Below are 25,373 nucleotides of genomic sequence, written 5' to 3' on the forward strand. Positions count from 1 at the left end.
TTTACCTGATGTACACTGGCGGGCAATGTTGTGGGTATGGGCGATGCATGCGGTGTTATGCGCGGCGGTGATTTCTCACCTATACTGGAGGGTGAATCATTACGCCGCAAACTGCTGCGTCCACCTTTCAATGGTGTGGTACTTGTCATGCCTACGTATCCCTGATTAGCGTTCGGTGGTCCAATTTGTTGTGAGCCACCGTTTATCAGACTATGTTGTGGCTGTTGTTGCTGCTGTTGGAGGTGCGATTGTTGTTGATGATGCTTTTGTTGTAATTGTTTCTGTTGTGCCACGGCAGCGGCTGTTGCTTTTTGTAGACCCAGCATAGACGGTGTACCATTGACCGATTTATTGCTTGTACTGCTTGTGGGTGTTAGACCATTTACAGCATTACCGCCAACACCACCATTGAGACCATTACTTAACATGGGCGTATTATGATATGGCGAATAGAAATTTGGCGATGAATTGATACGTGTTGGAATGAATTCAGGCGATTGTTGTGTTACCTAGAGTAAGAACAGAAAATTAATGGTTATTTGCCGAAACAAGTGAAATGAAGAACTTTGTATTTACTACAGTGACAAAACATTTTTCAACAATTTATAACATTTTTAATTTACAAAACACTTAATTATAATTGCATCTTTGAAGTGAGTATGCCCTCCTCTCCTTAAATCTACAAAATGGATGAATAGCTGTGCAACTTATTTCTTTCCTCAGGAATGCTTATAAATAACTGTTTGAGGTTCTAGTTTAGACATACGTGAGTTTGAATGTGGAATTCTGGTTGTTGGACGCTAAAATTTTTCGTCTTCATATTCAAAGACAAGACAATAATCTCCAAGGCAGCTTAGTGCAATTTGCTAGGGTTACCTGACCAGCATTCTAGAGCTATCAGTAGCACATTTGGTAATCTCAAATATATAGAGAGTGTGCGGGAATCTTCCCGTTCGATTTCCATTCTTTCACCAGCAGCACAAGTTTAAGCGAAGCTAATAGCACTACAAGGGTATTGTAGGAAATAACTGTCAAGATTGCGAACGGTCTCAATCAGCGTTGTTGTTGTAATAGCATATGGCATGCTTGTATGTTCTCTTTCCTGTTTAATCGGGCTCTGACTATATTTTCAGATTTAGGCATGGGGCTGCTTCGATGGGTTGTAACCACAAAGCTACTGGAGTTAGATGAGGGTTTTTGAGAGGGCAGTTGAAAAGGTAAGTATGTCGTGCGGGTTTGTACCTGTATCTCAATCAGAGTCGATCAGGATTGTTGTTGGTTCTATGCACCGGATTGACTCAGAGGAATTTTCGACCAGGGGCCGGCCGTTACCTTAGCAATTATGTATTTGTATATTTTTTCACCATGGGAGCGGCAAAATATACCGGAACAATATCGACAGTTCCAAAGAGGTGTGGTAATTTTTAGAACACACCGAGAGTCATAGGGCGATGAGGAGTGCACTACGCATTATAAGAGCCCTATCAGCAGAGGATGCACCCCAAATAATTTATGATGAGCGATGTTGTAGATGTCATCCGAAATGCGAAATCACCCAAAGCATTGGGCAACACGGCATCTCAATGGTAATGCCTAAGCAACTGGATGAACCCGGAATTGAGTATTTGACAAGTGTCTTCAATTTGTCGTTAGCTAATGCCAGAAGCAGCCTGGAAAGTTTCAGGGTGATACTGCTACTGAAACCAGGCAAGAATTGAAGAAATCCGAGGTGGATCTCCCTCTTGTCCCCAGTAGCGAGTGAAATTCCAAATTCTTCAGACAACTTGGGGATTTTGGGGTCGGGTCCCAGAGTCGATGCCATATTTATGTGATAGGTTCTTCCATCAGAGGAATATGAAAATATCCGCCGCAAAATCCACTGCCGCACTGTTCGCCACATGAATAAGCGCACTCTTGAACATATTAGTCGCAAAAAGGGACCCTTTCTAAAAGAAAGGGTGATTGTATAGACCCTTTCTAAAAGAAAGGGTGATTATATAGACCCGTCGCTGATATAGACCCTTTTCGAAAGAAAGGATGCTTCCATAGACACTTTCCGAAAGATAGGCCGCTTCTATAGACCCTTTCTGAAAGAAAAGGTGCTTCTAGAGACCCCTTCTGAAATAAAGGGTGCTTCCTTAGACACTTTCTGAAAGATAGGCCGCTTCTATAGACCCTTTCTGAAAGAAAAGGTGCTTCTAGAGACCCCTTCTGAAATAAAGGGGGCTTCCTTAGACACTTTCTGAAAGATAGGCCGCTTCTATAGACCCTTTCTGACAGAAAATGTGCTTCTAGAGACCCCTTCTGAAATAAAGGGTGCTTCCTTAGACACTTTCTGAAATATAGGCCGCTTCTATAGACCCCTTCTGAAAGAAAAGGTGCTTCTAGAGACCCCTTCTGAAATAAAGTGTGCTTCCTTAGACCCTTTCTGAAAGAAAAGGTGTTTATATAGTACTTACTTACTTAGCTGGCCCATTACAGAACATTTGTTCTATAGGCCGAACTAAGAAGAGATCTCCATTCCTCTCTATTTGTTGCTTTGCACACTGGAATACCGCGCCTTGTCATCTCATCATCCACTTGTTTGCGCCATCTATTCCTTGGCCTGCCAATTCTGCGTGCACCGCCATGTGGCATGTATTCATACGCCTTTTTAGCGGGTTCATCATCGCTCATTCTTTTGATATGGCCTAGCCAACGCAATCGCTGCATCTCGATACGTTTAACAATATTCATGTCGTTGTATAGCAGATACAGCTCGTGGTTCATGCGACGTCGATATTCACCGTCAACGCAGATTGGTCCATAGATCTTTCGAAGAATTTTTCTCTCAAACACACCAAGCACTGCCATGTCTGCTTGCGCAAGTACCCAGGCTTCGGAGCCATACATCAGCACGGGTAGTATCAGTGTTTTGTAGAGCGTTATTTTTGTTTGACGAGATGTGGCTTTGTTTTTAAACTGCTTACTTAATCCAAAGTAGCATCTGTTGGCCAATACAATTCTTCTTTTTATTTCACAACTGATGTCGTTTGTTGTGTTGACGGAGGTGCCGAGGTAGACGAAGTCTTTTACTACTTCAATATTATAGGAACCAACTTCCACAGTCGGTCCGAGCTCAATGGACGCATTGCGCGTCGACACCATCAACTTGGTCTTCTCACCGTTTACCGCCAGACCCACTTTAGCAGATTCTCCTTCGACCTTTATAAAGGTATCAGTTACTTCTTTTACTGATCGACCCATGATGTCTATATCATCAGCATAAGCAAGTAACATGTGACTGTTGGTGTAGATTGTGCCACTTCTTTTGACGTTTGCCTCTCGTATAACCTTTTCTAGCAGGATGTTGAAGAGGTCACACGAAAGGCTGTCTCCTTGTCTGAAACCTCTTTTGGTACCAAACTCTTCGGAGAGGTTCTTTCCTATTTTAACTGAGGACCTCGTGTCAGTTAAAGTCATTTTACAAAGCCGGATGAGCTTTGCGGGAATACCAAATTCAGACATGGCTTGGAATACCTTTGAGCGCAGCGGACTGTCGAAGGCTGCTTTATAATCGACAAAAAGGTGGTAGGTGTCGATCTGCATCTCTTGGGTCTTCTCCAGGATTTGCCGCAGGGTAAATATCTGGTCAATGGTGGACTTGCCAGGTCTAAAGCCGCATTGGTATGGTCCAATAATCTCGTTGACCATTGGCTTTAGTCGTTCGCACAATATCCCTGACACGATCTTGTAGGCAATAGGGAGTAGACTTATGCCCCTATAGTTAGAGCATACAGTCTTATCTCCCTTCTTGTGGACGGGGCACAGGATACTCAGGTTCCAATCGTCGGGTACTCGTTCTTCCTGCCAGATGGTGCTAACTAGCTGATGAATACACCTTATCAGCGTGTCGCCTCCGGTTTTGAACAGCTCGGCTGGTAAGCCATCGGCCCCTGCTGCCTTATTATTCTTCAGCCGATTTATTGCTGTCTTTACCTCATCTTGGCTGGGCGGTATACATTCAATACCATCTTCTGGGATTGGGACTGTGGTATCTTCGTCGTCTTCGCTGCTATTGGATACCAACAGATTTGAAAAATGTTCTTTCCATATCCTGAGTACACTATCTGTATCAGTTACCAAATTACCTTGCTGGTCTCTACAGGAGGATGTGCCTGTACCAAAGCCATCAGTTTGATGCTTGACTCTTTGGTAGAATTTTCGGACTTCATTCTGGCTCCTGTACATCTCGATTTTTTCACACTCCCGCTTTTCCATCTCTCTCTTTTTCCTGCGGAAAAGACGTTTCTCCTCTCTCCTTTTCTCCCTGTATCTCTCTCGTGCGCTACGCGTTGCTACGGATTGTAAAGTAGCCTTATATGCCGCATTTTTCTCTTCGGTGGCAGCACGACACTCCTCATCATACCATGGATTCCTTGGTGGAGGTCTCTGGTATCCAAGTATGGATTTTGCGGCTGTTTGCATGGAGTGGGCAATGCTTTGCCATTGCGCTGATATGTTATCGGGATGAGGAGGGCTTTGATTAAGCAATTGGGCTAGTTGAGTGGAATATGCTGTGGCTATCTGTTGTGATTGCAGCTTACCGATGTCTAACTTTCGTGTTGTGTCTGTTCGTACTTTGTTTGCTACGTTTAAGCGGGTGCGTACCTTTGCTGCAACAAGGTAGTGGTCCGAATCAATGTTTGCGCCTCGGAACGATCGTACATCCAACACGCTCGATGAATGTCTTCCATCTATCACAACATGATCAATTTGGTTTCTTGTTTTCTGATCTGGAGACAGCCAGGTGCCCTTATGAATATCGAGATGATTAAATCTGGTACTGCTAACTACCATGTTTTTTGCAGCTGCAAAGTCTATCAGTCTCATACCATTGTCAGATGTTAGACTGTGGAGACTGAATTTCCCGACTGTTGGGCCAAAGATATTCTCCTTTCCAATTTTGGCATTAAAATCGCCTAGAATGATTTTAATGTCATGGGCAGGGCAACGGTCATATGTTTCTTCTAAGTGCTCGTAAAATATATCTTTGGTCTGTTCATCCTTTTCTTCAGTGGGAGCATGAGCGCAGATAAAGCTGATGTTGAAGAATTTAGCTTTTATTCGAATTGCAGCAAGTCTTTCATTCACTGGGGTGAAGCTGGATACCAGATGTTTTAGTCTCCGACTAACTACGAATCCACAACCAAACTCATGCTTTACGTCATGGCAGCTATAATACAGTGCGTCACCTTTAGGTGTTGTTGTGACGCCTTTCCCAATCCATCGTATTTCCTGTATGGCAGTAATATCGGTCTTGTACTTTTCAAGTACGTCTGCCAATGCGAAGACTGCACCTTCTCTATAAAGAGTGCGAACATTCCAGGTGCAGATTCGCAGATCATGGTCCTTAAAACGTTTGCGGGGTTCGTCAACTTTAGAGGGGTTTGTTTTTCTTTTCTTTCGTTTTTTCATAGTAGGCTGTTTTTTCTAGGGGAGGGTTACTAACCCGACGCCCAAACCCAAGTTTTTAACGTTCTTATGGGTGAACGCGCGGCACATGTTAGCTCACTACCTTTAACGGGTGTTAAAGGCAGTTCCCCAGGTGACACCACGGGGAGGTCAGTGTCCACTTGGGATGAAAGAGGGACCAAGATAAATCCTGGGCTTTGCCATGTTAAAACCGGTCAGGACCGTTCCTTGGTATCTTCCATCCCCTACGTCACCCGGTGTTTATATAGACCCTTTCTGAAAGATAGGCCGGTTCTATAGACCCTTTCTGAAAGAAACGGTGCTTCTAGAGACCCTTTCTGAAAGAAACGGTGCTTCTAGAGACCCTTTCTGAAAGAAAAGGTGCTTCTAGAAACGCCTTCTGAAAGAAAGGGTGCTTCTAGAGACCCCTTCTGAAAGAAAGGGTGCTTCTAGAGACCCCTTCTGGAAGAAAGGGTGCTTTTAGAGACCCGTTCTGAAAGAAAGGGTGTTTGTAGAGACCACTTCTGAAAGAAATGGTGTTTGTAGAGACCACTTCTTAAAGAAAGGGTGTTTGTAGAGACCCCTTCTGACAAAAAGGGTGCTTCTAGAGACCTCTTCTGAAAGAAAGGGTACTTCTAGAGACCCCTTCTGAATGAAAGGGTGCTTCTATAGACCCTTCTGAAAGAAAAGGTGCTTCTAGAGACCCCTTTTGAAAGAAGGGGTGCTTCTATAGACCCCATTCTAAAAGAAAGGGTGCTTCTATAGACCCCTTCTTAAAGAAAGGCTGCTTCTAGAAACCCTTTCTAAAAGAAAGGTTGCTTCTATAGACCCCTTCTAAAAGAAAGGTTGCTTCTATAGACCCCTTCTGAAAGAAAGGGTGCTTCTATAGACCCTTTCTGCATGAAAGGGTGTTTCTATAGACCCTTTCTGAAAGAAATGGTGCTTCTGGAGACCCTTCCTGAAAGAAAGGGTGCTTCTATAGTCCTTTTATGAAAGAAAGGGTGCTTCTATAGTCTTTTTCTGAAAGAAAGGGTGCTTCTATAGTCTTTTTCTGAAAGAAAGGGTGCTTCTATAGTCCTTTTCTGAAAGAAGGGGTGCTTCTAGAGAACCCTTCCGAAGGAAAGGGTGCTTCTAGAGAACCCTTCCGAAAGAAAGGGTGCTTCTAGAGAACCCTTCCGAAAGAAAGGGTGCTTCTAGAGAACCCTTCCGAAAGAAAGGGTGCTTCTATAGACCCTTTTCGAAAGAAAGGGTGCTTCTATAGACCCTTTTCGAAAGAAAGGGTGCTTCTATAGACCCTTTTCGAAATAAAGGGTGCTTCTATAGACCCTTTTCGAAAGAAAGGGTGCTTCTATAGACCCTTTTCGAAATAAAGGGTGCTTCTATAGACCCTTTTCGAAAGAAAGGGTGCTTCTATAGACCCTTTTCGAGAGAAAGGGTGCTTCTATAGACCCTTTTCGAAAGAAAGGGTGCTTCTATAGCCACTTTTCGAAAGAAAGGGTGCTTCTATAGACCCTTTTCGAAAGAAAGGGTGCTTCTATAGACCCTTTTCGAAAGAAAGGGTGCTTCTATAGACCCTTTTCGAAAGAAAGGGTGCTTCCATAGACCCTTTTCGAAAGAAAGGGTGCTTCCATAGACCCTTTTCGAAAGAAAGGGTGCTTCTATAGACCTTTTTCGAAAGAAAGGGTGCTTCTATAGACCCTTTTCGAAAGAAAGGGTGCTTCCATAGACCCTTTTCGAAAGAAAGGGTGCTTCTATAGACCCTTTTCGAAAGAAAGGGTGCTTCTATAGACCCTTTTCGAAAGAAAGGGTGCTTCCATAGACCCTTTTCGAAAGAAAGGGTGCTTCTATAGACCCTTTTCGAAAGAAAGGGTGCTTCTATAGACCCTTTTCGAAAGAACGGCTGCTTCTATAGACCCTTTTCGAAAGAAAGGGTGCTTCTATAGACCCTTTCTGCAAGAAAGGGTGCTTCTATAGACCCTTTCTGAAAGAAAAGGTGCTTCTATAGACCCCTTCTGAAAGAAAGGCTGCTTCTAGAAACCCTTTCTAAAAGAAAGGTTGCTTCTATAGACCCCTTCTAAAAGAAAGGTTGCTTCTATAGACCCCTTCTGAAAGAAAGGGTGCTTCTATAGACCCTTTCTGCAAGAAAGGGTGCTTCTATAGACCCTTTCTGAAAGAAATGGTGCTTCTGGAGACCCTTCCTGAAAGAAAAGGTGCTTCTGGAGACCCTTCCTGAAAGAAAGGGTGCTTCTATAGTCCTTTTCTGAAAGAAAGGGTGCTTCTATAGTCCTTTTCTGAAAGAAAGGGTGCTTCTATAGTCCTTTTCTGAAAGAAAGGGTGCTTCTATAGTCCTTTTCTGAAAGAAAGGGTGCTTCTATAGTCCTTTTCTGAAAGAAAGGATGCTTCTAGAGAACCCTTCCGAAAGAAGGGGTGCTTCTATAGACCCTTTTCGAAAGAAAGGGTGCTTCTATAGACCCTTTTCGAAAGAAAGGGTGCTTCTATAGACCCTTTTCGAAAGAAAGCGTGCTTCTATAGACCCTTTCTGAAAGAAAAGGTGCTTCTATAGACCCCTTCTGAAAGAAAGGCTGCTTCTAGAAACCCTTTCTAAAAGAAAGGTTGCTTCTATAGACCCCTTCTAAAAGAAATGTTGATTCTATAGACCCCTTCTGAAAGAAAGGGTGCTTCTATAGACCCTTTCTGCAAGAAAGGGTGCTTCTATAGACCCTTTCTGAAAGAAATGGTGCTTCTAAAGACCCTTTTCGAAATAAAGGGTGCTTCTATAGACCCTTTTCGAAAGAAAGGGTGCTTCTATAGACCCTTTTCGAAAGAAAGGGTGCTTCTATAGACCCTTTTCGAAATAAAGGGTGCTTCTATAGACCCTTTTTGAAAGAAAGGGTGCTTCTAAAGACCCCTTTCGAAATAAAGGGTGCTTCTATAGACCCTTTTCGAAAGAAAGGGTGCTTCTATAGACCCTTTTCGAAATAAAGGGTGCTTCTATAGACCCTTTTCGAAAGAAAGGGTGCTTCTATAGACACTTTTCGAAAGAAAGGGTGCTTCTATAGACCCTTTTCGAAAGAAAGGGTGCTTCTATAGACCCTTTTCGAAAGAAAGGGTGCTTATATAGACCCTTTTCGAAATAAAGGGTGCTTCTATAGACCCTTTTCGAAAGAAAGGGTGCTTCTATAGACCCTTTTCGAAAGAAAGGGAGCTTCTATAGACACTTTTCGAAAGAAAGGGTGCTTCTATAGACGCTTTTCGAAAGAAAGGGTGCTTCTATAGACCCTTTTCGAAAGAAAGGGTGCTTCTATAGACCCTTTTCGAAAGAAAGGGTGCTTCTATAGACCCTTTTCGAAAGAAATGGTGCTTCTATAGACCCTTTTCGAAAGAAAGGGTGCTTCTATAGACCCTTTTCGAAAGAAAGGGTGCTTCCATAGACCCTTTTCGAAAGAAAGGGTGCTTCTATAGACCCTTTTCGAAAGAAAGGGTGCTTCCATAGACCCTTTTCGAAAGAAAGGGTGCTTCCATAGACCCTTTTCGAAAGAAAGGGTGCTTCCATAGACCCTTTTCGAAAGAAAGGGTGCTTCCATAGACCCTTTTCGAAAGAAAGGGTGCTTCTATAGACCCTTTTCGAAAGAAAGGGTGCTTCTATAGACCCTTTTCGAAAGAAAGGGTGCTTCTATAGACCCTTTTCGAAAGAAAGGGTGCTTCTATAGACCCTTTTCGAAAGAAAGGGTGCTTCTATAGACCCTTTTCGAAAGAAAGGGTGCTTCTATAGACCCTTTTCGAAAGAAAGGGTGCTTCTATAGACCCTTTTCGAAAGAAAGGGTGCTTCTATAGACCCTTTTCGAAAGAAAGGGTGCTTCTATAGACCCTTTTCGAAAGAAAGGGTGCTTCTATAGACCCTTTTCGAAAGAAAGGGTGCTTCTATAGACCCTTTTCGAAAGAAAGGGTGCTTCTATAGACCCTTTTCGAAAGAAAGGGTGCTTCTATAGACCCTTTTCGAAAGAAAGGGTGCTTCTAGAGAACCCTTCCGAAGGAAAGGGTGCTTCTAGAGAACCCTTCCGAAAGAAAGGGTGCTTCTAGAGAACCCTTCCGAAAGAAAGGGTGCTTCTATAGACCCTTTTCGAAAGAAAGGGTGCTTCTATAGACCCTTTTCGAAAGAAAGGGTGCTTCTATAGACCTTTTTCGAAAGAAAGGGTGCTTCTATAGACCCTTTTCGAATGAAAGGGTGCTTCTATAGACCCTTTTCGAATGAAAGGGTGCTTCTATAGACCCTTTTCGAAAGAAAGGGTGCTTCTATAGACCCTTTTCGAAAGAAAGGGTGCTTCTATAGACCCTTTTCGAAAGAAAGGGTGCTTCTATAGACCCTTTTCGAAAGAAAGGGTGCTTCTATAGACACTTTTCGAAAGAAAGGGTGCTTCTATAGACACTTTTCGAAAGAAAGGGTGCTTCTATAGACCCTTTTCGAAAGAAAGGGTGCTTCTATAGACCCTTTTCGAAAGAAAGGTTGCTTCTATAGACCCTTTTCGAAAGAAAGGGTGCTTCTATAGACACTTTTCGAAAGAAAGGGTGCTTCTATAGACCCTTTTCGAAAGAAAGGGTGCTTCTATAGACCCTTTTCGAAAGAAAAGTTGCTTCTATAGACCCTTTTCGAAAGAAAGGGTGCTTCTATAGACCCTTTTCGAAAGAAAGGGTGCTTCTATAGACCCTTTTCGAAAGAAAGGGTGCTTCTATAGACCCTTTTCGAAAGAAAGGGTGCTTCTATAGACCCTTTTCGAAAGAAAGGGTGCTTCTATAGACCCTTTTCGAAAGAAAGGGTGCTTCCATAGACCCTTTTCGAAAGAAAGGGTGCTTCCATAGACCCTTTTCGAAAGAAAGGGTGCTTCTATAGACCCTTTTCGAAAGAAAGGGTGCTTCTATAGACCCTTTTCGAAAGAAAGGGTGCTTCTATAGACCCTTTTCGAAAGAAAGGGTGATTCTATAGACCCTTTTCGAAAGAAAGGGTGCTTCTATAGACCCTTTTCGAAAGAAAGGGTGATTCTATAGACCCTTTTCGAAAGAAAGGGTGCTTCTATAGACCCTTTTCGAAAGAAAGGGTGCTTCTATAGACCCTTTTCGAAAGAAAGGGTGCTTCTGTAGACCCTTTTCGAAAGAAAGGGTGCTTCTATAGACCCTTTTCGAAAGAAAGGGTGCTTCTATAGACCCTTTTCGAAAGAAAGGGTGCTTCTATAGACCCTTTTCGAAAGAAAGGGTGCTTCTATAGACTATTCCTGAAGGAAAGGGTGATTCTAAAGACCCTTCTGCAGGAAAGGGTGCTTCTAACGACCCGTTCTGCAAGAAAGGGAGCTTCTATGAACCCCTTCTGCAAGAAAGGGAGCTTCTATAGACCCCTTCTGAAAGAAAGGGCGCTTCTGGGGACACCTTTTGAAAGAAAGGGTGCTTCTAGAGACACCTTTTGAAAGAAAGGGTGCTGCTAGAGACCCTTTCTGAAAGCAAGGGTGCTACTAAAGACCCCTTCTGAAAGAAAGGGTGCTTCTAGAGACTCCTTCTGAAAGAAAGGGCGCTTCTAGAGACTCCTTCTGAAAGAAAGGGTGCTTCTAGAGACTCCTTCTGAAAGAAAGGGTGCTTCTAGAGATTCCTTCTGAAAGAAAGGGTGCTTCTATAGACCCTTTCTACCTAAATAAGTGTGGCAACAATCATGATAAAGAGTGCCAGTGCCAATTATTAAATATTAAGCTAAGCATATTTTTTATACAATAACGATTTTTGTTTGTTTTTATGACAGCATAGATGAATTGTATGCATATGGATTCCGTGCTCTATATACACATGTATGAAGGTATTAAATATCAACTTATTGAAGGAATAAAGTAGACAACTTCAAATCCTTTCTACTGTAGATATGTGCTGATTAAGCCTAATTATATTTACATAACAAACTCGAGAACATATTCTAGAAACTACAACAAATACACTTTCCTATAATGCAATTCAAGTAACACAAGCACATTATAATAGACACACCATACACATACAAACGTTTTCTTTGTATACACATTAGGATAGCTATACAAAAGTATTATTAACTATGTCAACCAATACGAACTATTTGTAGAGACAGAGTGGTATTTAATCAACAACAAAGCTATGATCGAAATCCATCATTTTAGGTGAGTGGGCTGTGCAGCATAATAGTGTTTACCTGCGTCTTCTTAATCGATAGCGGTGAATCCAGGTTAAGTAAGGAAAATCCCGCATTCATACCATATGTGGGTGTTGCAACATTTTGTCGATTCTTTTTTTTGTTTTTGTTTGGTTTGTTGTTAATTGCAATTCAATTAAAATAAAAATAATTAAAAACGATATATTAAAAATAATAATTAATTAACAATAATTATAGGATTTAAATTGTAGGTGCTTGAGAATTGCTTGCTTATAATCCTAAGCGAGTTAGAACATAATAGGGTCATGTATGTATATCCTACACCACTATATCGGTAAGACATCGTAACAACACCTCTAAATTTACTTGAAAAATAGATTTCATTTTGTAATGGAAGGAAGAATTCAAGTAAGAAATTAAAACGGTACGGCTTCAACGAATCCGTGGTATCAATTGTATCGATTTATGGGTACCAAACTTCAGACATCCTTATGTTTCCGTAGTTAATTAATGCTAGATTTGTCACGTTCACAAGGGCTGGGTGTATGTTGTTCTTAGTTTAGGTATTTATTATCTCCATTTGCGGACTCAGATTCGTACAGATTTTTTTTTTAAGAAAACTACCAACGAATATGTATACTCTCAACATTTAGGGGTATATACATTTTATTACGATCAGAAATTTATCTCATGGAAATAATGATTTGGACGAAATCCGTATCAGACACTTTGACAACAGCAGGCTGTCCTCGCGGCCCATATTACAATCGTACACATTTACGGGGGCAAGTCTATACTTTCTGAGATAATTTCCCAAATAATATGACTGATGAGCTTTATCGAAGGAATCTTCGGCCAGTAGTGCGATTCTCTAACTCATTTTTGAGTTACCGACAAAAATCGGTAAATTTAAAACGCAAAATTATGAATGAAAAGTTCAATAAAGCGTTAATTACTGAAGTTATAATAATTTTGAAAATTTTGCCTGTTAGGCAATATTTTAATTTTTAATATTAATTTTAATTTATTTCTTGTTAGAATCGTGCTTAATGACCAATGATGCAAGTAAAAGGAAAGCCGAAGATTCGAACCCACACAACCACCACTATGTGACATGTCTCTCCTTTAATAGAGGCTTTTCAGACATATCGGCTGTGGAGCGGCTTCGCTATCATCTGACTTTTCCTCTTTTAAATGCAATTTGTTTTTTTTTACAACGCTGAATATATGTTCAATCATTGTATGGCTTTCATGACAAACGCTTAGCATAGTCTTTGAAAGTTATGAGTTTGGCTTTGACCACTAACACGCCGTGAAAACACTTTCTTTTCATATGTTTTTCAAGGACGTGGGTTCAAAGACTACTCTAAGCGAAAGCCATACAATGATTGAACAAATATTCAGCGTTGTAAAAAACAAATTGCATTTGAACCATGAAATGTTAGCTGATAGCGAAGCCGCTCCACAGCCGATATGTCTGAAGAGCCTGCCTCTACAAAAGGGGAAACATGTCACATAGTGGTGGTAGCGTGGGTTCGAATTTTCCACTTTCCTTTTTCACTTGCACCATTGGTCATTAAGATTGATTCTAACGAGAAATTAATTAAAATATAATACTTTTATTTTCGGATGTTGTTGTTGGGCTTTTTTTGGTCAGTTAATAATTTTATGAAAATAAAAACAAGTTTTTTTCCATTTTTTTCATAATAATTTTAATTTTACCGTTTTTTGTTGGTATCTCAAAAATTGGATTAAAGAATCACACTGCAGGGACCGTTTCCACAACAATTATGTAAGTTGGGTTCGTAATTTTTTCACCAATGGAGGTGTAAAATATCCCCGAATGCCAGCTTCAAGTTTTTTTGGTTCGTGCCACACGCATGTCAACATGGAAATGGTTGTAATTTCGAAGCTGCCTTGGTCTTGGCCGCATCTAGGAGTACTGCGATAGGAGTTATGTTGCTGCTTATTGCGCCAGAATATCTCCCAGCTTGACTCCAAATGCGTCCTCGGGTTCAGCGTCGTCGTAGGAATACGACGTTTTGGACATTGTTTAGTTTCCCCATCCCTACAAAATAGATGCTTTTGTTCATGACATTTTGTATTAACAGCATACAAAAATTATAGCGTATACCCCCTCCATAGGGAAAGAGGGAAGATTGCTACGCTCGTTGTTTCTTAAGGGGTTATGGCCACTAACAAATTTAACAAAAACGAAAAACTTTTTATTGGCTCATTTTAAAGTACAGGTAGCACAGAATATGCTTTCGAGCCGATTGGACAAATATTAGCTGAGATATGAGCGTTAGAAAGAAAAAAATTATTGTGATTTGTATGTAACATCGGAGTTTTAAACGCGGTTCATTTTGTCGCATAACAAGTAAAAACGTGTCAGTCGGCTTTGCCGACAGATATATACCCTCAGCCAATGTGAAGCGACATTTTCACCTCCGGACAGATCGAATGTATTTAAGGTCTCTCTTAGAATTTTGTGCCCTTTTTGGGAAATTTTAAGGAAAATTCTCTTATTTGAAGATAAAATTTTGATGTATTCAATAAACTCAAAAAAATATATGAAGACTGAACACCAAATTTCTGTAATTTTGAGTGGATAATGTGGCTAAAACCTTAAAAACACGAAAATTGGGCGGCACCGTTCCACAGGGGTTATATCAAAACGTGAACCAATACCAACAATTCTCTGTAAAAATATTTCGCAAGACCTGGCGAAAACTAAATACCAAATATCAGCTACATTGGTTGTTTAATGTGGCTAAAACCTTGAAAATACCGAAAATCGCGCGATACAGTTCTATTGGAGGTATATCAAAACGTGGACCTATGTCCATAATTTTTATCAGAAAAGTTTTTTGGTCCATTGGGAACCCTCAATGCAAAATTTCGGCGTATATGGGCGTGAAACATATGTAAAATCTTCAAAATTCCGAAAATCCTGAGGTACCGTTATATGGGGTCTATATCAAAACGTGGACCTATGTCCATAATTTTCATCGGAAAAGTTTTTTGTAAAGTGAAAACCCCGTGTCTCAAAATTCAACCAATGTGGTTGATAGGTTTAGCTAAAATATTCAAAATACCGAAACATTAAAAAGTACCGATGCATGGAGACTATCCCAAAACGTGGACCGACCTTCCCAATTTTTTGCTCTCGACATTGTCGGTGAACTATAAGTATTTATACCAAAATTCATCTGCCAACTCCACCGTTTTTTTTGAACTCGCGACATAATGCAGCGTTTTTTTTTTAGTCCGGTCAAAATAGACATGCGTATAAGGGGGAAATAGCAAAAATTCCCACAAAGCTGAATTTTGGTGGAGAGCTAGGGTTGGCCATTAGAAGCAACGTCCTAAAAGTCCCCATCGATCCCATGAGTGCAAAACAAGTTATTCGGGGTCAAATGTCATTTTTGGAGGCATTATTCAGTTTTTTTAATTTTTCTTAAAAACTGTAAGACTTAGCAAAAGCCGGCTAAAGTAAAAGTTGTAGATTCAATAATTGTCTACAAGAGTGCCCTTATGATTTTTAAAAAAGACTTACCATTTTCGAGATATCGCGATCTAATGGTCAAATAAAAAATTAGCCCCGAAAGTACATTGTGAGGCGAACCGGTTAAAGTAACGACACTATGTGTTAGATACTTCCGTAAGCTATTTTTGCATAAAATGACTATAACATTGAATAAATCTACTAAACACGCTCCGATTTTGTTGGAATTTTTTTAGAAGATAGCTATAATTTCGCTCTTCAAGAAAATATATATTGTTTGGGGGACAGACCCGATTACTTCGCTTATTTTAGCCGGTTCGTCTGAATATGTGCATATTTCCCTTATAAGTGCATAAAAATCATGTGTTTTTTAGAACAGTTATATCTCAAGAATGGTTCCTTCTAGGAAAAAAATTATAAAGCTCAAACTTGTAGATAATTTTTCTGTCTACAATATTTACCTTAGTCACTTTTTGATTAGATCAACCGTTTTCAAAAAATAAATCCGAAAACCTAAAAACCCATAAAATTTGACCTTTGACCCCAAATAATTTTTTTTGTACACATGGGATCGATGGGGACTTTTAGGACATTGCTTCTAATGGCAAACCCTAGCTCTCCACCAAAATTCAGCTTTGTGGGAATTTTTGCTATTTCAATGTCTATTTTGACCGGACTATTTTGAGGTTATGCGCCATTATCTTGGGAACTATGGACTTGCCCTCGAAAAAAATTAAAATGACGTAAAGGGGGCCGCACGAACATCCTGTTACAAAAAATTTCATAACGATTCGTGAGGTGTCACTAAATTGCACTTATTTCAAATTTTGTGTGGGAGGTACCTGAAGGAGTGGACCGATATAATCCATATTCGAACTTGATGTATGCCTAAAAGTGGTATTACCATATGCAAAGTTTGGTTCAATTCGATTACTCCCTTCGAGGGTTATCGCTCGCACAAGTTTTGCGACAATTTTTGAACATTTGTGGGGGAGGTACCTGAAGGAGTGGACCAATATGGCCCATCTTCGAACTTAAATCAAATCTGGACAAAATATTTCGATACCCAAAATTTTAACCGAATCGATTAATCCGTTCGAGAGTTATCGTGCGCACCAGCCACCAGACAGACATTGCTAGATCTACTCAAAATTATCTGAAACAGATATCGTACAAACATACTTGGGGTCTAAAACCATTATTTCTATGAGGCACATTTTTGGTCGTATCAAAGTGTAAATACCCTCTTTAGCCTAAAGGCTGAGGTTATAAAAATGGTTATTTTTTAATTCCGCTTCGCTTAAGGACACGATTATTAGGTTCTTAATGATCCCAGAAAAAATGCTAATCGGTTTATTCATTTTCGAGCTACAGTGGGCACCGCAAACTGTTTTAGGAACTAGAAAGAACGGCGTTAAGTTCGGCCCGGCCGAAATTGTTATATCCTCCAACATGAGTTGTATTAAAGTAAAACTGAACAATTAGTTTCCTTTCGTTTATGAAGAACACTAAATACCAAATTCCAGCAATTTCGGTAAAACAATGTGTCTAACTTTCAAAATACCGAAATTCTGCAAGTACCGTCCTATGGGGGCTACTTGAAGGCGTGAACCTACACCGACAAATTTCATATGGAAAGTTTTTTGTCCCAAATGAAGACTAAATACCAAATTTCAGCCATTTCTGAGGAATATTGAAGCAACAACCTTTAAAATGCCGAAAATCGGAAGGTACAGTTTTATGGGGGCTATATGAAGGCGTGGACAAATTTCATATGAAAAGTTTTATAACCCAAATGAAGACTAAATACAAAATTTCAGCCATTTCGGAGGAATATTGAGACAGCAGCCTTCAAAATACCGCAAATCCGGAGGTACCGTTCTATGGGGGCTATATGAAGAACAGGGCCTATACCAACAAAATGCTGGGGAATAGTTTTATACCCCCAACGAAAACTAAGTACCAAATTTCAACCATTTCGGTGTTGTAATGAAGCTAAAATCTTCAAAATACCAAAAATCGGGTGATGTCGTTCTATGGTGCCTACATCAAAACGTGGTACCGATATAGCCCATTTGCATACCACACATCCTAGGTGTAATAGAGATCCTAGGTGTAAAATTGCGAGCTGTATCGTGACGGACATGGTTATATCTTCTAAGTCGATATAACCATGTCCTCCGTCTGCTGAAATCATTTTACCCTGATCAAGAACAAATATTTTTATAGGGTCTCCGATGAATATTTTGATGTGTTACAAACGAAATGACAAACATTTAATTATACCCTCCATATTATGGTGGAGGGTATAAAAACAGTGTTTCGTAGGCGGCCATTCGTCAGAACACTGTGTAATATTTTCAACAACAAAAAAATCCGAAAGTAGCTCAAAGTGTGACAAAAACAAAATCTTCTAAAAAAGTTTGGTCGATTTCTGGTAAAAATTCACGAAATATCGCTTTTTTCGTGCTCAATAAGTGGTCATAACCCATTAAAACAATCTTTGAAGTAGCACAACGCTGTAACCAGCGCATTAGCTTGGTATTTACACTGGAAATATTTTTGGCCACTTTCTCCATAAAAGTGTTTTCACTGTGCAGTGGTCCATCTTCAGGGGGAAGCGAAGAGTTTGCCGGTGCATAAGTACAACAAGATGTGTACAGGCTTCCTCCACCAAGTCACGTCTGGATCTAGAGAGAGGGAGAGAGAGGTACAGTAATGGTTTTAGACCCTAAGTATGTTTGGACGAAATATGTGTCAGAAAATTTTGAGTCGATTAAGCAGTGTCCGATTCAAACCAAAATTTAACATTCGTAATATTTTGTTCAAACTCAGTTTAAGTTCGAAGATGGGCCATATCGCACCAACCCTTCGGGCACCTCCTCCACAAAAGTTCAAAATTTTTCTGTAAAATGGTGTAAATGATAACTCTCGAAGGAAGAAATCAATTTGGTCCAAACTATGCACATCATAAAATATCTACCAGACATTGGAGTTTGGACGGTTTGTACTGGTTGATAGAATGGCAGTAAGAGCGATCGGTGTACCTGCCACACAAAATGTTGGAAAAGTGCTGGTTAAGACCTCCTCCCTTATGGTATTATGTCTTCGTTGGGGGTATGAAACTTTAAACCTGCAATTTGTCGGTATAATTCTACGTCTTCATATAGCCCCCATAGAACAGTACCTCAGGATTTCTGGTATTTTGAAGGTTGTGGCCTCAATATCCCTCCGAAATGGCTGAAATTTGGCATTTAGTCTTTGTATAAAACTTTCCACATTAAATTTCTCGGTATAGGTCTTCGTCGTCATATAGTCCCCATAGAACGGTACCTCTGGATTTCTGGTATTTTAAAGGTTGTGGTCTCAATATCCTTGCGAAATGTCTGAAATTTGGTATTAAGTCTTCGTTGGGGATTTAAAACTTTCCACCTTAAATTTATCGGTATAGGTCCACGTCTTCATATAGTTCCCATAGGAAGGTACCTCCGGATTTCTTATATTTTTAAGGTTGTGGCCTCAATATCCTTCCGAAATGTCTGAAATTTGCTATTAAGTCTTTCTTGGTGATAAAAAACTTTCCACCTTAAAATTGTCTGTTTATCTTCAGGCCTTCATATAGCCCCCATAGAACGATACCTCCCGATTTTCGATATTTGGAAGGTTGTGGCTGTGGTTATACATTTCTGTATTTTATTGACTTATCCAATTGGCCTTCGTAATATTTTGTCCAAACATAGATGGGCACTATCGATCCACTCCTTCAGATACATCCCCCACAAAAGTTCAAAATTTTTAGCCAAATAGGTGCGCACGATAACTCCCGCACATCGTAATATTTTTACGAGACATAGATCCGGTTCGAATATGGACAATATATGTCAACATCCTCGGTTAACTCCCACACAAAATTTCGAACAAAAAAAATTTAATTGCTGTGGTGGAATTCTGTAACTCATTTTTTCGAGTTACCGAATAAATTAACAACCAAAATAACGTCGTCGCTAAGTCCTACCGATAGCAACAGTTTTTTATACCCTCAGCCTTTAGGGTAGAAAGGGTATATACACTTTGATACGACCAAACATGTGCCTCATCGAAATAACGGTTTTAGACCCCAAGTATGTTTGGACGAAATTAGTTTCAGACAATTTGGAGTTGATTTAGCCATGTCCGTCCGTCTGTCTGTCTGCCTGGTGCGCACGATAACTCTCGAACGGATCAACCGATTCGAACTAAAATTTGGTTATCGTAATATTTTGTCCAAAGTTAGTTTAAGTTCGAAGAAGTGCAATATCGGTCCACTCCTTTGGGTACCTCCCCCACAAAAGTTCAAAATTTGTCTGTAAACTGGTGTGAACGATTACTCGTGAAGTGAGCAATTGATTTGGTCCAAACTTTGCACATCGTATTATTCCTTCCAGATATTTATCGGACTCGAATACGGGCTGTATCGGACCACTCATTCGGCTACCTCCCAAACAAAATTCGGATAAAGTGGATTTTAAGAGCACCCCTCGGATCGTGTTGAATTTTTTTTCAGTAGGTTGTCCTTGCGGCTCCCTTCACGACTGTACAATTTTTTTCTTGCGCAAGTCCATACTTCTTGATATATTAGCCTAAAATCTCCATGAAATCCTGACGGCACCAACCAAAATGGCAAATCTGCAAGATAATTCTCGAATGGACTTTCTGATTAGTACAGACTTTGCACATCGTATTACTTCATCCAGTCATGTATCCGGTTAGAATATGGACTATATCGTTCCAGTCCTTTGGGTAACTTCCATACAAAATTAGGAAAAACGTGAAGTTTCTGAGCTCCTCTAGCATAGTTTTGATTCTTTTTTCAGTAGGTTATTTTAGCGGCCTCATTTACAACGGTACAATTTTTTCCGAAGTAAAAGGCTTAGTCACATAAGAGGTTTTTTGGCTTAATTCATTAAGATACATGTTCTTCCGGCTTTAAGTCAAAAGTCAAAGCATACGTAGAGTTGCCGCATTTCTACGCGGCTGAATGTGTGCTGAAATACGATTTTCGTATGCTTTGACTTTTGACTTAAAGCCGGATGAATATGCTACTTAATGAATTACGCCAGAAATGCTCTTATGTGACGAAGCCTTAAGTCAATACATTCTGAGATAATGACCCAAAAAGCTCCAAAACCCTGTCGGCACATATGACTATTGTGCAAGATAACTTTAAAACATTTTTAAAAATTGTTTCCAAATTGTTTTTTTTTGTCAGTGGCTAAGGGTATATCTCCGTCAGCACAGCTGACTGATACTTTCTTACTTATTTTGAATTATTGAATATTTTTTATATTTGTAGTTTTACAATTCATTATTTAAGGTTTAATATATACATATTTCAAGTAAGAAGTATTTGAGATTAACGACAATGTATATTTGCACGTCTGTCGTATACCAGTAATTTGTATTTTTATTGGAATTCGTTTACTAAAAGTTGACGATATCTGTAACTGATTTCCAGGTATCTTACAAGCTTATCCCAGTCATCATTATCTTGGCCATCGAGTATTCTAATTATTTCCACTTCATTTATAGTTGCCTTTTGGAATATCATCAGCCTAAACTCTTGAAAAATAGGACAAGTTCCCAGGAAATGTTGTAATGTTTCGATTTCATGTCTATTGCAGAGGTTGCATTCCTTGTTTGAATCGCCAGATTCGAACTTATTATATCCTAAGGGTAACATGCCACTGCGCGCTTTAAAAATCCATAAAATTTCTTACTTGATTTTCATAATTTTGCGTTTTAATTTTACCGATGTTACAGAATTCGACTATTGGTCTCGAATCATTTTGATTTTTTGCAGCAGCTTGTATTCGCTGTGCCCATTACGACGGTATAAGTTGTTTTTCGGGGACCAGTACTTACTTCTTGAGATAAAGGCCCAAAAGCTCAACTACGGTGGGAAGTACGTAAAATATACCTCGAAGGAAGAAACCGATTTGGCCCAAACGCTGTACATCGTATTGTGTTTACTTCTTTTCTTTAGGTCCGAGGCTGAGGGTATATCTCCGGCGGTCAAGCGGAGTGATACTTTTTTACTTGTTCTGTATTATTATTATTATTTCATACTTGTTGTTACGACTTATGTGTAGTGGCGTAGGGTATAACATGCTCTTTTTTTAACAATACTAGGTATTCGGCCAATTCGTTATAAATTGTAATTAAGAATTTCGTGTGTCGACCTAACAGGAAGACCCTAACATACATTTTTAAACGCCTACTTAACTTCTGTTATTTGCCTGATTTAAATAATTTATGTGTTATTCTTAAAGTACACATATAATATGAATTTCGAATTAACTTAATATTTTCTATTCCTTCAACTTACCATATATGTTGCAAGTTTACTTTCTGAAGGTATGACATTTGATGGTGAATAAAAAATTGGATCCATAGCAGCCGTGTCTAAAAAGAAAATAATGAAAATAAAATCCAAAATTAAGAACAGAATATTACAAGAAAATGTAAAATGTTGCTTTATCATTTCTAGGAATCAAACACGGTAATGAAATTTTAATGGCGAATTTAGTTTCAATTCTTTTTTTCTATATATAAAACATTTCTATTTATGTCACTATTGCTGGCAGTTGAGCGGTTATATTAGTTATTATTTATTAATGACCCAGTTCACCCAGTTAACTGACATTATAACCTATAATTGCCAGAAGAATATTAATCTGAACACGCACGCAATAAAATTACAATACTTTGTCTGGTAAAAACAAAAAATACAACAAAAACCAAGTTTGCAATTTTTGCTGACACAGTTCTGGGAATGGCGTCTAAAAACAAATTCACATGCAACGATGTTTTTGCATTCCATATATCTGTTGGTGTGTGTGTGCGCGTTTTTTGTTTACAGATTGCATTGACAAATAAATGCAAAAATTGCATTAATAATATTATTGATATTTGTCAACACCAATACTAGGACATTTCATTTAATATTTGCGTGTTAATCTGGAAAATAAACAATTAAAAGGGGGTATTGTTGAAATGCGAAAATTTTTAATAAGGAGAAATATTGCAAATTGAGCACATTTAAATCTTTATATTATGGGATTATTTAAAATGATAAGTAAACAAGTATCAACCGGCTTTACCGACAGAGACATACACCCTCAGGGCGTATGAACTTGCCGACAAAAAATATATTTGAATTGAAGCTCAAAAGTGTTGAGGAGGATGTACTAGAAGGAATAGACCGATATAGTCCATATTGGAAGTACATAGATCTTATTTTGGAAGTCATTCCTTTCTATAGATATTGTACCCACAAGTCATTTCAGTTGGTCACCGTATCAATTAGAGCTTTTGGACCACTATGTCAGGAAGCATGGACTTGCCCAGGAAAATATAATATCACTGTAAACAGAACCACAAGGAGAGGCAACGGTCATAATTTCCCAAAGGACCTTCGAACAGATCATAAACTGGATTTAAAAAAAATTAACTTTTGTAGGGGGAGGTTCCCGAAGGAGTGGACCGATATGGACCATTTTAGAAGTTAACCTGCATTGTCAGAAAATATTAGGAGATCCAAAGTTTGAACCAAATTGCTCCGTTCAAGAGGGGATGGTACCGGAAGTTGTGGACCGATTTGACTCATTTTTGAAATATGTTTGGATCCAAACAAATATTTGTTTGGGACTGATCGCAAACAAATATATGTTTTGGGAGTTATGTCCGTTGGGAGTTATGTCACGGCAAGTCCATACTTCCCAAGATAATTACTCAAAGGCTCAAAAAAAAAAAAAAAAAAAAAAAAAACTCTGCCGGCACATACTAAAATGGCTAGTGTGCAAGATAACTCTCAAACTTTTTCAAAAATTGCTTCCAAACTTAGTTTAACGTATATAAAATTTAATATTTCGAGTTCTCTATGAATCAGAAGTTTGATTACTAAAAATTGTCGGTATGTGTCAAGGATTTCGTGTAGCCCACATTACGGTACCTACAGATTCTAGGTAATTTGAAGCAAACTCCTGATACAAAATCAATATCTTATTATATACTAGCAAAGTACCCGCTACTTCGTATGCGTTAAATATATAAAACAAATGAACAATATATAATATAAAATGGTGGAAACATTTTGTGTACTAATACGTACCACTTTAGTTCGATTTTTGTCACACCTACACATCAAGAGCAATCCACATTTTTTGAGATATTTTAATTGAGGTTCTCAGCGCAAATACGGCCTAACCCAACAACCGCCATCCTCATTTCTAGCTCTATCTGTTCCCCCAATTATAGAACTATTTAGTACTTTACATGTAAATATATACATAAGAACCTCCTCCTATTATTTCAAAATTCCCATTACACAATAACAAATTGTACCAAATCCTGTGCCATTTACAACTTTTTACGGCACATTTTATAAATCGGACGTTATAAGCAAATGATAACAATAATCTTAATTCCAAATCTCACGAATCCAGATCTATCCGTTCATCCAATACAAAATTGTACCATACATGGAACCATTTCGTACCCCTAAGTGTACCTAATTCCACATTTTAGGATTCGAGCGCTATAATTTCACCTAAATCCTAATTGTACAAAATGTAGTACTTTTTGTAAGCATAAGTACGCATTTCTAAAACTAAGTACGCATTTCCAAAACTAACCCCAACAGTAATATTAACTCCAAAATTCAAGATTCCAGCTCTAACCGTTCGCTCAAATCCAAGTTGTAGCATATCTCAATCCTACACTCCAACAGTAATATTAATTCCAAATTTCTTGATTCCAGCTCTACCCGTTCGCTCAAATCCAAGTTGTACCAAATTTAGTACCGTTTAGTACTTTTCGTACATATAAGTACGAATTTCCAAAACTTCATCAATCCTACACACCAACAGTAATCCTTATTCCGAATCTCTGGATTCCAGTTCACCGTTCACCCAACTCCAAATTGTACCAGATTTGGTACCATTTAGTACTTTTCGTACACATAAGTACAAATTTTCAAAACTACATCAGTGCTATGTTCAAACAATAAGCTTAATTCCGAATTTCAGAATTCCAGATACATCCGATAACTCAAATCCAAATTTGGTACCATTTAGTACTATTCGTATCCAAAGTACGAATTTCCAAACCTACCTCTATCAACACTCCAACAACAATTTTAATTCCGAATTTCACGATTCCAAATGTATCCCATCATTGAAATCTAAATTGTACCAAATTTAGTACTATTTAGTACTTTTCCTACCCATAACTAAAAATTTCCAAAACTGTATTTATCCACACTCCAATAGTACTCCTTATTCCAAATCTCGGAATTTCAGCTATATCCGTTCACCCAAATCCAAATTGTACCAAATTTGGTAATATTTAGTGCTATTCGTACCCAAGAGTACCAATATCCACAATTACCTCAATCCTACACGCGAACAGTAATCTTAATTCCAAATTTCAGAATTACAGCTGCATCAGATCACCGTATTCCAAATTGTACCAAATTTAGTACCATTTAGTACTTTTTGTTCCCATAGGTCCGAATTTCCAAACCTACTTCATCCAACACTCCAAAAGTAATCTTACTTTCGAATTTCAGGATTCCAAATGTATCTGATCACCCAAATCCAAACTGTACAAAATTTGGTACCATTTAGTATTTTTCGTTGCCATAAGTACGAATTTCCAAAAGTATCCCAATCCCACACTCCAATAGTAATCTTAATTCCAAATTTCACTATTCCAGCTCTATCCGATCACTTAAATTCATATTGTACCAAATTTGGTACCATTGAGTACTTTTCGTACCCAAAAGTACGAATTTCCAAAATACTTCTATCCTACACCCCGACAGTAATCCTAATTCTAAATTTCAGGATTCCAGCTCCATCCGTTCCCCCAAATCCAAATTGCACCTTATTTGGTACTATTTAGTACCTTTCGTACCCATATGTACGAACTTCGAAAACTACCTCCATATCTCTAACCTACACTCCAACAGTAATAGTAATTCACAAATTTCAGAATTCCAACTTTATCGGTTCGCCCTAATTCAAATTGTACCAAATTTAGTACCATTTAGTACTATTCGTACACATGAGTACACATTTTCAAAACCACCTCCTTGTATCAACTCATCTTTCTAACCTTGATTTGCATTCCAAATTTCAAGATTTTAGCTCTATCCGTTCACGTAATACCAAATAGTACTAAATTTAGTAACTTTTAGTACTTTTCGTACAC

At 38.9% G+C, this 25,373-nt stretch overlaps 1 protein-coding gene across 25 annotated transcripts in view; it reads right to left on the minus strand.

The window, feature by feature from the left end:
• PAN3 (Poly(A) specific ribonuclease subunit PAN3) overlaps positions 1-25,373 on the minus strand; it is a 159,378-nt gene that overhangs the window by 21,043 nt on the left and 112,962 nt on the right. For 14 of the 25 annotated variants that reach the window (XM_073985697.1, XM_073985698.1, XM_073985699.1 and 11 more), the window contains 2 exons: positions 21,487-21,563; positions 6-509 (listed from right to left, as the gene is read on the minus strand). In XM_073985697.1, the coding sequence (XP_073841798.1) occupies positions 6-509; positions 21,487-21,563 (581 nt within the window). Of the gene's footprint in view, positions 1-5; positions 510-11,653; positions 11,747-21,486; positions 21,564-25,373 lie in introns of all 25 variants that reach the window. The other 11 variants (XM_073985685.1, XM_073985687.1, XM_073985688.1 and 8 more) reach the window with 1 other exon arrangement.

This window comes from Musca autumnalis, unplaced genomic scaffold (genome assembly GCF_047663935.1).
Source record: "Musca autumnalis isolate F117 unplaced genomic scaffold, ASM4766393v1 scaffold_4, whole genome shotgun sequence".
In the NCBI taxonomy this organism is placed as follows: domain Eukaryota; kingdom Metazoa; phylum Arthropoda; class Insecta; order Diptera; family Muscidae; genus Musca; species Musca autumnalis.